Genomic DNA, 12,311 nt, shown 5'->3' on the forward strand with positions numbered 1-12,311 from the left:
GTTCCCCCAGGGAAGCCTGAGGCCTCTTCTTCCTTGACCTTTGGCTACATCTGAAGTAAGAAGTGGATTAAGAGCTAGAAACAACGAAGGGCCGGAGGTTGTTTACTAGAGCTCACCCAGACTCATGCCTCTCAGCCTCTCAAACGCAGCTGAGTGAGCCACCTGTCCTGTCCACCTCGTGGGCCCAGGGCTGACTGAAGCCTTGGGCTCACTGGCCTAGCCTACACTCCCCTCCTCATTTGGCCTTGGTGCCTCGTCCAGCAGTTAAGGCCTTTCTAGGTTAATGGAAAACACTTTTTCAGGAAGTTTGGAGAAGGAATAGCCATTAATAATGGAGATTCAGCACTAGAACAGGCCAAGGGTCATAAAGCCCGGGGAGGGAAGACCCTACCCTACTATCTGCAGGACTTCTCACTTTGACACACATGTGGACACAAATAAAAACCCAAATCATAGGAAATGGGTGACTATATTTTAATAAATCAAAGTCTGGAATCCAAAGCCTCAAATGATTGTGTAAAACCACAGTAAGGACATACATCTGAGTGCAAACAGTCACTTATTCACACATACATTTTTATGTGTAGCGAAGGTTTTATGTTTCCTGGGGGAAAGTGGGGAAAGAGGGTCAAACTAAACTGAGATAAATAGAGTTGAAGACTGAGCGAGAGTTAGTTGGAGATCTTCAAATGAAACCTTACATCCTTGATACTGCTACAAAAGGGTTCTTTCTGATTTGCCATCGCAGTACCCTGAAATAAAGAAAACAAAACCATTAATAACAGAAAGATGGACCCAGTGTTTAATGGAGATTATGAATGCCATGATGGCCTCAGGGCTTGGCTTCATTCAAGTACTTCTTGTAAGGTTATAGCTAGATGCAGCTATAATGCATCAACATCCTCAAGGCTGTTTCTGCAACACTCTGAATTTCTCTAGGGGCTGAGAGGATAAAATCTGCTGTATGAAATAATGTGCGTTTTTGTCTTTAATTTGCCTCACTGCATTTCAAAGAGTTGGGGGATATCCTCCTATTTCAGAAAGTAGAAGCCAAGTCAGCCTGATCTCAGCCACTCTTAGTGGCTTTATAGAATGTTCACCATGTCCTGTAGCATGTATCATCAGGTGATACCACAAGGGGCTTCAGTGCCACAAATAAAAACAAAACAAAACTCCAGTTTGCATCCAACTCAGCTACTCATTGTAGATCTTGGGCAACTTTCAGAATCTTTCTTAGCCTTTGTTTTCTCATCTGTCGAATGTACATATAAGAGTATCTATTTCATAAGGTGTCTCCAAGGATTAAGTGAGATAATGCAGGCAAAGAGCTTGGCCTGGAGTCTGTCTGGCAAAATCCTTTACCACCCTTTCATTTAGGCCACCCAAGGGTAAAACATCAAAATCTACTGATTTATGCTTTTGGTCTAGGTTCATATCTGTTTGGTGTAGTGTAGGTCAGCTAGTTAGAGGACCAACAGAAAAGTTCAGTTTTGTTCTCTCTTTTTTTTTTTTCCTGAATTTTAATATTACCCAGTTTGGATCTTGAAACCTAGTTTCCCATGGGAGTGAGTGAGTGTCCATTCAAAATAGAAAGGACGCTTTCCTCCAAATATGCACCTGGTTTTTAAACCAAGATCAGATGAGGGTAATATCTATAAAAAGATCCAACAGTTATTCCAGGGAATCTCAAAAAATATAAGTGAGGAAAGTCATCTAGTCAATTTAATGGTTATGAGGTTCCATAATAGAGAAAGAGCATTTGTTGAAATCTTTCTCTTTTGAACTTGCTATGGTGATGTCTCTCTGTAAGTTTTTACACCAATGGCCACATTTGTTGCCTAGCTCTTCATTAGGGCCACTCGATCCTTAATAATATTAATTCAGTCAAAATGTTTTTTGGGGCAATATAGCCAGGGGCAAAGCATATGACCAAAGACTGGGCCTAAGATAGCAGAAAAAAAAGGAAGAGCATGTCCCCTTCCGTTTTACCTAATTAAGAGTGCCACAGTTTTGGAAAATGGTCTTTGCCTGCTCCTTCTGCATTAGCCTCGTGATAAGGCCAGTGAAAGACCTAGTCAAAAAGGACCAAGACTTGGGCTTAGAGGGGCTCCCAAGGCTCCCTAGTTTCTCTTGCATGCAGATGAAATGCATGTCACTGGCAAGTGACCCACTGACCCCTCACGGAGAGCAGGCTGCTGTCTCACTCCTGCCTGCCTTCCCACTCACCATTGTGCGAGATCAGCCTGTACTGTCTGGCTAGGCACAGTTCCTCCTGCCTCCGCCTCACGATTCTCTGCACGTCAGGGGGCAGGCCATGGGGGTCGCGGGCAAACACGAAGGAGTAGCTGTCAGCACAGGTGCCGTCAAGATTCAGGAGGCGGCAGGAGAACTGCACAGCATAGGTGTCATAGTCCGTGTCGATGATCCAGTGGTCATCGTCTGCAAACCGGAAAGCCAGAGCCAATGCCTCTCCCTCAGCAGGCTCGGATGTCAGGGAAAATCACTATCGAGCCCGAGAAGCCAGCAACTTCCTGAAACTGGTTCATTTTGTTAGGAAGCAGGAGATCACAGACAATTTGAATAGGTTTAATAAAGCTAGGACAACGAGAAAGGCTTTTGTTCTCCTTTAAAGAAAAAAGCCCTGGAGTCGGGGAATCTCATTCACTTCAATGATTATCTCACCCTGATGATAAATGTAATATCATCTTTTCAAAGAACAATCAAGAATGCGGGCCTATCAAAGCCACAGAATAGGCCTTTCTACTGTGTCTTCCCCATCTACCCTCCAACAATGCCTATGCCTTTGTGGCTGATGTCTGACGGATACTCACTTATGTTACCCCCAAAGACAGCATGCATCTCTTGCAACGGTCTATATCAGCTCGTTCCCAGTCATCTCAGGAACCACTCAGCCTTCCTGCCTCTCAGTCCCCTGGGCGATGCCACTCTGATGACCTGGCTCACCATTTTTCTGGCTCTATCCTAATTCCGGTTTAGCGACCGGCCCACCTCTTCAAGCTAGCAAAAGAGTAGTTTTTGCCTCGGGGCACAAGATGCCCACCATGCTGCATCAGATATTCTTTTTTAGAGTTTGTACTCTTTAGAACTCCCCTGATAGAGGCAGAGCTGAGCCCTTAAAGAATTTGATTGCATATATTCCTGAGGCTGGGATGTGAGCCATGAAAAATAAGTATAAATGAAGACGGGAAAATGCCAACAAAGGCAGGGTGGAAAATAACAAGAAAGAATGTGAGAGATCTGCCAGGAAGAGACAATAATGCTCAGGTTTATCCAAATATCTTATATTTGGTAAAAAAAAAAAGAAAGTGTCACATCTCTTCTTAATTTAACATTCTCGCTGACATGTAACCATGACTAAGACTTTCTGAGCACTTAGTTATGTGACAGTCATTGTGCAGACACTTTCCATGTTTTCTGTTATTTTTCACATCGACCCACAAGTGCACACTATCATTCCTATTTTATAGATGAGGAAACTGAGGCACAGAGAAACTAAATAATTCATCCAAGATCTAAAAGAACAGAACTGGGATTCAATCTGATTCCAGAGCCCACACGCCTACCCTCTACCCCAATAAGTAAATCAGGGGCAGAGGGGACAAAAAGCAAGAAACAAAAAGGCTTCGCATCTCCATCTCATGCCCTGGTCATGAAGTGAGTGATCACCCCTGCTCTTATGGTGTGCTCCACACTGGAGGAATACAGAGGTACCTGCGTCTCCCATCATTAGAGGGACTAGGGTGAATCTCCAACATTTGCCCTAAGTCACCTCTGGTGTGCCTCTTGGCTCTGAGAATCCCTGAAGTGGCAGCTTAGTAGGGATTCAGCTCTAACCCATGCCTTGCAAAAGGGCTGCACAGGAGTGAGTGGTAGAGCCCCCTTTTCAGCTCACTCCAGGACTACCAGGAAGAAGAATGAGCCACGCTGCACCTCACAATGTCAGAAGGAGAGTGTCAGAAGCCAGGTGGGAGTGCCCAGACATATGACTGCTCAGCAGTGGTCATGCAATTATTCAGCATGAGAGCCAGGAACAGAAGCCATGGGCCCCACCCTAACCACCAGCTCCCCTTAGAGGCTCCTGAGCTTCTTGGCAGAGTCTTCCTCCTCTCTGAATGAAGTCATTTCTTCCCTGGCTATGGGGGTCACTACGTCAATCACAGGTACCCCAGCAACCTACCTTCTTAGACACAAAAGCCTTATCCTTTGGAATGTGACCCCAATTCATGATTCAGGCAGCTATTGGCTTGGCAAATTTGCAGCTTAATGCCCCCCATCCCCAGAATTGTAGACCAAATGTGAATGCTGACATAGGAACTGAGTCACTTTCAACATTTGGTTTTAGGAAAATTCACTACAGTTCTTATTTTAAAAAATAAAGGCCTAAATTGGTTTGGTTTATCTCCAAGCTCTTTTTGGCTAAATAGTGCAGAGATGAAATATTTAGATTGTAATAATCTTTATCCAACTCTCCCTCCCAAAACAAGAGATGAACTGCCTGCGAGCTGCTAGAAAGAATGAGCTCAGGCCTCCAACCTGCTCACTGCCAGCAGCTGGGGTGGGTCCCTCTGGAGAGCCAGACACCCCTAAACATTTCTGGATGGCAGCTATTTGTGTGCAGCAGAGCTAGGGAGAGAGAGTGACGGAGGCAGCGGCTCTATGGCTGGGAGCCCCGTGCCACTCCACCATCCCAGGAAGTGAGGTTACACTGTTGCTGGGTCTACACTATACCTACACAGACTGGTTTGAAAGTTTTGATTTCCAATCTGAAAACAAACAAACAAACAAAACACTCCATGTGAGCCAACTCTGATGACTGGGGTTCCTTGAAGATCTGTTGCTCATTGCGGACCTGGAACGTGTCCTTCAGAGCCCTATACCTGGGTACAGGTCCTCCGATCACCTAAAGTGATGAGACCGGGTGAGAACCTCCCTGCAGTTCTCAAGTCCAACTGTCCAGGTGAGCCAGCCAGGTGGTGGTGTGATGCTAGTTCTGACTAATTGCCTGAAAAAACCAACAGCCTCTGGCAAAGTGGCCTTGAAACCCAAGTAATTAGCTGTGCACCCCTAAGCTAGTCACTTTTCTCTAATGTGGAGCTTCTCTAATTCCTTCATTTGTAAAATGAGAGATTTGAACCTGATGGTATTTGGGGGTCCTATCATCACAGACCCAGAATATAAAGCTATTATTTCATGACTGGGGAAATAACTAAGTAGCAAATCATATACTTACAGAGAACTTATGTCTCAAGCACTGTTCTAAGTGCTTTCTGCATGTTAACTCATTGCATCCTCATAGCACAACTCCACGAAGTATGGGCTATGATCACTTCCTTTTGCAGATGAGGAAACTGAGGCACAGAGAAGATAAGGAACATATCCAAGGCTCCACAAGTCGTGGGTCAAGTTAGGATTTGAATTTAGGCAGTCTAGCATTAACCCTGAATGCTTAGCCACTACACTGCTTTTCTGAAAGATTATCTAAGAAGGAATTTAGCCTTAAGCCTTTCATATAGTATTTACCTCACTTAATAACTGCAGCAATCACTTTCGAGATTTCAATACTTTTCTTTTTCTCCAAACAAAATCCTAGCTAGAACTTTAATCTATAAGAGGTAAAAGCAGAGATAATCTGGTTTGGGAAGGAGAGGTGGTTTGAACATTTTGCAAGAGGCAAAATCCTACCTACTCATGAGGTCTTCTCTTACCCTCCCCAAATGCAGTACTGACAGACTCCCAGGCCTTCAAGGAGTGCATCTCAAAATGCCACAGAGCATTATGTTTGTGTTCTCTAAAAATTAATAATTTCGTATTCCCTGTTATTGATTTTTATAACCCATTATCAGAAGAATATATCTTTAATGCTAACTGAATCACTTTAGGGAGTTTTGTTGCATTTTTTGAAATAATTTTTATTACTTCTAAGGATAAAAGCTTTTTTCACCTGGTAAAGTAGCAATTCCATCTTTATAGTGTAAATCAGTACTGAAGATGTAATTCGATTTTTTAAAAAAATGCAGTTCCATCTCACATACAACTTTTGAGGAAGCCATGGAGCACGTGCCACGTGTAGAGTGATGGGCCATGTAAAGGATGCTTCTGCCCTGGATCACCAGATATGAGAGTCCCTCTGGTCAGTGCCCCTGGCGCCCATCCCACAGGAGAGCTCAAACAGTTCTTTGTAAAAGTCAGTCTCTATCAGGAGTCCCTGTTGTTCAGGGCCACCTGTCCCTGGCCTAGGAGCTGATACCTCTGGTTTCTGACACTGACTCTAATAAACTTATTCTATGACCTTGGGCAAAGCACTACCTTCTGTCAGCCTCAGTTTATTCATCTGTTTATTGAATCTATTTTGTAGGGTTAACTCTCTATCTCTAAGATCCTATATGTCCCCCCTGGTCTGCATTATGACCTAGGTACCAAGTAGACTCCAGATTTGAAATTTAGGAGAAAGCAGAAAAAAGTAGAAAGAACATACGGATATTATGTTCTCGTGTTCAGGCCAAGTTTTAGGACATTCTTCTTAGAGTCTTCAATCTTCCCCTCTCCCCACCTGAACTTCAGTGCTTGGGAAAAAGGGAAGAGGTCACTGACACCCAGAACACTGCATCTGGCTCAGAATTTCAGTGTCAGCAAACAGGCAATGGGGGCAGTGGGTCAATCCTATCCATCATGCTCCTACACCCTAGGATGAGGGCCTCCCAGACCCTGCTGGGGCCCCAAATAGTCAAGCTGTCTCTAGGATTCAGCCCAAAGAGATTGAGAAAATTCAGTTAGGTTGAGTGGTGATGTGGGCTGGGTCTTGAGGTGGTGGGAGGGATAAACATGGAGAAGGCTATACACCTTAGCACAGTGGTGGAACAGGAAAATGGCAGGAGGAAGGCACCTGACAAGTTCAAAGTTCTTCTGAACTTTGACCAGGTTTTCTGAGCTGGGGGTTGGGGCGGGGGAGAGGGGAGGCAGGGAAAGGGTTAAGCTACTCCCAGTCTCATGCCCCTAACCTCAGGCGGTGCTGAGGGTTCCTGCCACTTACAGACGACCACTTTTCCCAAGGGTGCCACAGGAGAAGAAATCCAGCGATTTAGCCAGGTACGCTCTACCGCTACCCCCAAGACAGACCCATTGAGCTGAGTACTCACTTCCTCTCTGGAGAAAGGACGCTACACCCCAGTATTTCATCTTGAACTTGGCAGGGTGCTCGGTGTCTGTGAAGGTGCCCACCATGTCTGCGCACACGTCCCAGTTGCTGCAAAAGCCAAAGGGATCCTGAGTCAGGTCTCGCAAAGGGCTTCCTCCCTCCATCCCACCCCAGGTGTTCCCTTCCCTCTGCAATCAAGGTTTGGCGCTCAGCCCGGGGGACCCTGGAGCGCAAAGAGCTCTGCCGTGCAGAGGCCACTGACTTCAAAAGACGGACTCGGCCCTTGGCCGTGGCGCTCATCTGACCGTTCTCGTCCACCGAGAACTCTGCGATGATATTGTCCTGCAGGAAGAGGCCCTCGGGGTCCTTCTTGGCCAGGGCGTACCAGAGTCCGGCAAACTGCGAAGAGATGAGAGCAGGTTTGGTGTTGGCAGTGCACGACCGGCCGCCGGGAAGGGGGAGCGGGGAGACCCCGGCCACCGCGGCCGACACGTACTCGAGCCTTATCGAAGTTCTCCTTGACTGGAAAGCTGCTCACCCGGCAATCGCGCTCGGCCCTGGCGCTGCCTAATGCCGCCAGCAGCACGAGCGCCCACGCCCACTGCATCTCGCCCAGGAATCCGCCCTGCGGGAAACGCGCGTTGTGAGCGCGGGGCCGCAGGACCACCCGGCCCGCTGCGGTCGCCCCCGCCGCGCCCGTCCCTACCCTTCCCCGTGCGGGCGCCGCTCACCACCGGGAGACGCGCGCAGACCTGGCCCGGGCGTCCGGGCGCGCGGGGAGCGAGGGAGGCGCTTTATAGCTCGGCGGGGAGGGGGTCGCGCTGTCGCAACCGCGCTGGGTGAAAGACCGAGGGGGGAGGTGCGGGGGCCGGCGGGCCAGCACTTGCATAACGCGTCCTGACTCACCGGCGCCCGCGCGCAGGGAACGTCTTTTTGGCCAGAGCCTCACCTCTACTGCTGCCGGGGAATTGGTGGAGCTGCAGCGCGGGGTGGCCTCTAGGGAGCCCAAACTCTCCAGCGGCGACGAGCCGCGGGAACAAGCCCTGGCCTAATTATCCAGCGCTTGTGCCAGCACAGCGCCCGCCAACTGCGGCCTGGGGTGGCCTTGAGGCCCTGTTGCCCTGGCTGGGGGCCCAGGTCGGCCTGGCGGGAAAATCGTGGCCTCCCAGAGCGAGAGGACCTATGATGATGCTGTCTGGTGCTGTCTGGTGCGTCAGTGACCCGGCCCTGGCCGTCCCAAATTGGCCCCTTCGTCCTCTGAGGGCCAGTTGTGCAGGGGTTTGGGAATATTTCAGCCAAGTAGTTTTTCATGTTATAAAGGATGTATTTTACTCTCTTTCAGCAGACTTGTGGTGCTCTCTGGGTCAATATTTGTTCTTTAGTTTCAACATCTTTAGAAGCATTAAAACCCTCCCTGTTAAATATTCTCCAGAAACGCAACATTGGTCAGGACAGGAAATATTTTAGCAACCTCAGAGGTGGCCTACTTTGTGACACTCTGGCTCAAACCACGTTGAAACATGCCTATCGATTGTTTATGATACAATTTTATTTCAAAGCCATAGTAGAATTTTGTTTTATTTTCAAAACAGCTAAGGTGAGTTGGCCAAGGAGTGGACAAGAGTGGGGAGGTAAACAAAACTCTACAACCAACCTCAATGGTCAATTAAACGACAATGCTGTGACTATGTAATTTTGCGTGATGGCTCGATTTTCTGACCATTTTTTTCTGTTTCCATTCAGAGTTAATGATTTGCTTTAATCTGATCAAAGCAGTCAGAAGATGCAGCTTTGGACTAAATGAGAATTAGTGATATGACAAAGAAATATCTTTTTGTTAGATTCCTTCCGTACAGTATCAGTTATGTCTCCACAGCCCAAATTGGAAAGAACTGAGGTGAATTTGGGTCATTTTGTTGACACTAAGTAAGAGAGAGTGGGGGAAGAGAAGAGTGGATGCCAAACAGGAGTTGACGGTTCTCAAATCGGTCCTTTACAGAGCTTTGAGGTTACTTCTGAGCCTGCTGAAAAGACACCTGTGATCGCTCTCACTTTCCTGTTAATTCTTTAGACATTTACCTACCTGTTCTCTGCTTCCACTTTCCCCCTTCCCCTCTGCTGCTGCTCCCCATTTGAGTCTCTTATGTCTCTGAAGTGCCAATGATGATGCATTTAACTCCTTATTGCCACAGAACTGGGAAAGCCCTGTCTCTGGCCAACCAGTTAACTAGAAGAGCTTCTGGTGAGGCCAGTTTTATCACAAGAGGTAGAATCCCCAACAGCTCAAGTAAGGTCTGCTCCAGAGCATCTTCTGCAGGGACCATGTGTGTGGCCACACATGTGACAGTATCTATGCACCATAAGTAGGAAAGGACTTTAGAGCATCTCTCAATCTCCTGTCCAATGCTTAGATACCTTCTCTAAAACTCCAGAGTAGAGGCCTTCCAGCTTCTCTTCCAACAGCTCCAGTGATGAAGAACTTCCTGCTCTGACCAACTGCATTTGGACAGTTACTAAATAAGGCCAGAAAAGTTCTCCTAATACCCTTAGTCCTTTCAGTCATTTCTCCTATAGCATTCTCAAGGTCTTTGCACATACCATATATGTTGAATAAATATAGGGGGTTTCGGTGCATTTTTATGGTGATGGTTTTATGCAGCAACATGTTTTATTTATTTGTTAGATGCTTAAAAGTCGGTGTAACTTGCAGCGACCTGCATGGCTAGAGGGTTAATATACCTGAGAGGGGGAGATGGAAGGATGGAGAAAAACACAGAGACAGTATATACAAAAGCAGAGCCAGGTGGGACACAGCACTTTGCTTAGATACAGTGACTCCGAGCCAAGCTCAGCACATTTATTATATACTTTTGAAGGTTGAGGAGGGAGTGGGAGTCTTCTTCTCAAGACATGAAACTTGCTGGCAGCAATAATTTCCCAAGGCCTGTCTGCACCTGGTTATCTATGCTAAACTAGAAGCAGCTGTCTGTTAACTGTTTCGCTTCTCTGTCCTTGGCAGATTGATCAGTCAAGCATGGCTTTGCCAATGCTTCAATCAGGTCCAGCTCAGATCTGGCTCTCTACATCTTCTCCTTTTTTATTTTTTAAGTGCATATGAAGGTTGCTCGCTTAGAGGTCTTGCAACTGTTCCTGGAGGACTGGGCATCCGACTGAAAATATACAAAAGAATTAGCAGGAACAATAGCAAACTAAATAAGTACCCAGCAGTACGTTTAAGAAAACCGTAAGGGTTAAAGCCTCTCAAATCATCTAAAATTTTCTCAGCCAATTTTGCAGCATCCACAATAGAGGCTCTACTGCTTTGGAGGTCAAGAATATGTTTATGAACCTCAGCCACATCAAGACTGGCATTATTGTCAGTCCATATCCCTTGTAAATGTAATTCTTTTATTCTAATCCTATTCAGAAGCATTTTAGTCTCCAAATGTGGCCCAACCAACACCTCAATTTTCCTGCCTCTTCCCTACATTATTCCCCTTCAGAGATTTTATTCCCTTAATATTAAGGGGATGTTGTAACTTCTTCAAAGCTAAGATAGGTCTGTAGTCCCTGACTACTGGGAATAAAAATCTCTGAAAGCCTATTCTAAGGGCCCCAGAGGCAGACAATGTGAGGTCCTTTCAGCGTGTAGAAGTGATAGGAAGCCTTGTAACCTAGAAGATAAAAACTTTGCAAAAAGATAGAAAAGACAAATCAAAGTTAATAGTAGAGGTAATTGACAATGAAGTTACTTTTTCATGGCAGTTTGTTAATTCAAGGTACACAAAAGTTCCCTGATTCCCTGGGACATGCGGACTTATCTAGTTTCCGGTACAAGAGTTTAAGATCTTCCGCGGGTTCACGGGAATTGGTTGCTCTTTCCGGTTTATTTTCTGGAGGAACCTGTGAGGGCTTATAAGAAACTGGTTTAATTCGAGATAAATGTACCCAGTTGTTGATTCCTTATAAGTTGACACCAGTTGGGAACTTAACAAAACTTCGTAGGGCTCTTTCTGTTTGCCTTGAGGGCTGACTTTTTATTCCTGTCACTATGCAGTTAGCATTGGAGAGAGGCCCATGAGATGGATCGATAAAGAGTAGGTAGCTCTAGTATCTAGTAAAAATTCAATTTTCACTGTTGTGATCATGGTGGATTTTTCTTTAGGACTGGAACTCGCAAGCGCTTGAGCTTCCTTGTTAGAGGAGAGAGAAGCCACTACATGAGAGACTTGCTATGTCTTGTGAGGTCTTATGAGGCGAGAGCTTATGAGGTCCACCCCTCCTTGGCTTCCCAGAGCTGGATAGACACTCGCTCTTTTAGTGCCCTTCCTTCTGCAGTTTGCACATTGATTATGCCTCGGTCCCAACAATGTCACTCATGGCCAATTAAGCTCAAGGCCCTCCAGGCCTGCTAGGTTTTTATTGCCTAGGGTCACCTCGAGATGGTCCCTGTATTATGGTAGCTAAAATGTATGCCCTTTTTGTACTTTGCTTTCCTCTTCACCCAGCCCCAATTATTGGACACCTTAGAGACCTCTGGCACCAAGGCAGCCTGCGGGGTTGGGGTTTAGACCCCCAACTTTTGGAGCTTCCTTTGAATGTTGAACACAGACCAAGTTGTGAAATGTATAGCTAGGAGTGTTTGGCCCTCAGACTTTGGGCTAATGTTAGTATATTCTCTAAAAGCCTCAGAAAATTGGTTAAGGCAACATAAAACACAGAAATTACTTTGATTAAGCACACAATCCTTGTTTTCTACTCAGAAAACTTTCCCATAACATCAGTAGCAGACTAATAGTCTAAGAAACATCAATATACAACTTTAATTTTGCATTAGCTTACTTTTGGCATTTAAATTTCCAATCTTGTTTAGCTTAATCACATAAAATTTCCTCAGGCTTTCTCTTCACAACCTTCTATTACTTTCCTTACTCCTTCAGTTTGCCTCTTCTCACTTATTCAGAAATAACCACTTTTAATACAAACACCTTTCCTTTAATTTCCTTCAAAATAAATCTCTGTACTTTATACTTTCTGTTACCAAAAACATACATTTTCTTTTCCATCATAATTAGAATTCTTAACTGATCCACCATATTACATATAACACAGACAAATATAGATCAGAGGTCATGCACATATTCATATTTCCCCA

At 45.7% G+C, this 12,311-nt stretch overlaps 1 protein-coding gene across 3 annotated transcripts; it reads right to left on the reverse strand.

The window, feature by feature from the left end:
- Positions 1-453: 453 nt before the first annotated feature.
- On the reverse strand, positions 454-8,123 carry RBP4 (retinol binding protein 4). 3 transcript variants are annotated; one of them, XM_016164285.2, is made up of 6 exons: positions 8,106-8,123; positions 7,653-7,781; positions 7,419-7,555; positions 7,158-7,264; positions 2,227-2,439; positions 454-752 (listed from the first exon to the last, which is right to left on the reverse strand). In XM_016164285.2, the coding sequence occupies exons 2-6, from the start codon at positions 7,761-7,763 to the stop codon at positions 715-717; spliced, it is 606 nt and encodes a 201-aa protein (XP_016019771.2). In that variant the 5' UTR covers positions 7,764-7,781; positions 8,106-8,123; the 3' UTR covers positions 454-714. The 3 variants fall into 3 exon arrangements, with proteins under 3 accessions (XP_016019771.2, XP_016019769.2, XP_016019770.2); XM_016164283.2 differs by lacking the exon at positions 8,106-8,123 and adding an exon at positions 7,888-7,962; XM_016164284.2 differs by lacking the exon at positions 8,106-8,123 and adding an exon at positions 7,863-7,880.
- Between the last annotated feature and the right edge of the window lie 4,188 nt (positions 8,124-12,311).

Source organism: Rousettus aegyptiacus, unplaced genomic scaffold (genome assembly GCF_014176215.1).
Source record: "Rousettus aegyptiacus isolate mRouAeg1 unplaced genomic scaffold, mRouAeg1.p scaffold_m13_p_6, whole genome shotgun sequence".
NCBI lineage: Eukaryota > Metazoa > Chordata > Mammalia > Chiroptera > Pteropodidae > Rousettus > Rousettus aegyptiacus.

Excerpts from the sequence above, each read along its gene's own strand:
- RBP4 (XM_016164285.2), bottom strand. The coding sequence starts at position 7,763 with ATGCAGTGGGCGTGGGCGCTCGTGCTGCTGGCGGCATTAGGCAGCGCC. Across the intron at positions 2,440-7,157 it reads GTCCTTTCTCCAGAGAGGAA|ACGATGACCACTGGATCATC; the intron begins GTGAGTACTCAG and ends TCCGGTTTGCAG. Across the intron at positions 753-2,226 it reads CAGGCTGATCTCGCACAATG|GGTACTGCGATGGCAAATCA; the intron begins GTGAGTGGGAAG and ends TCTTTATTTCAG.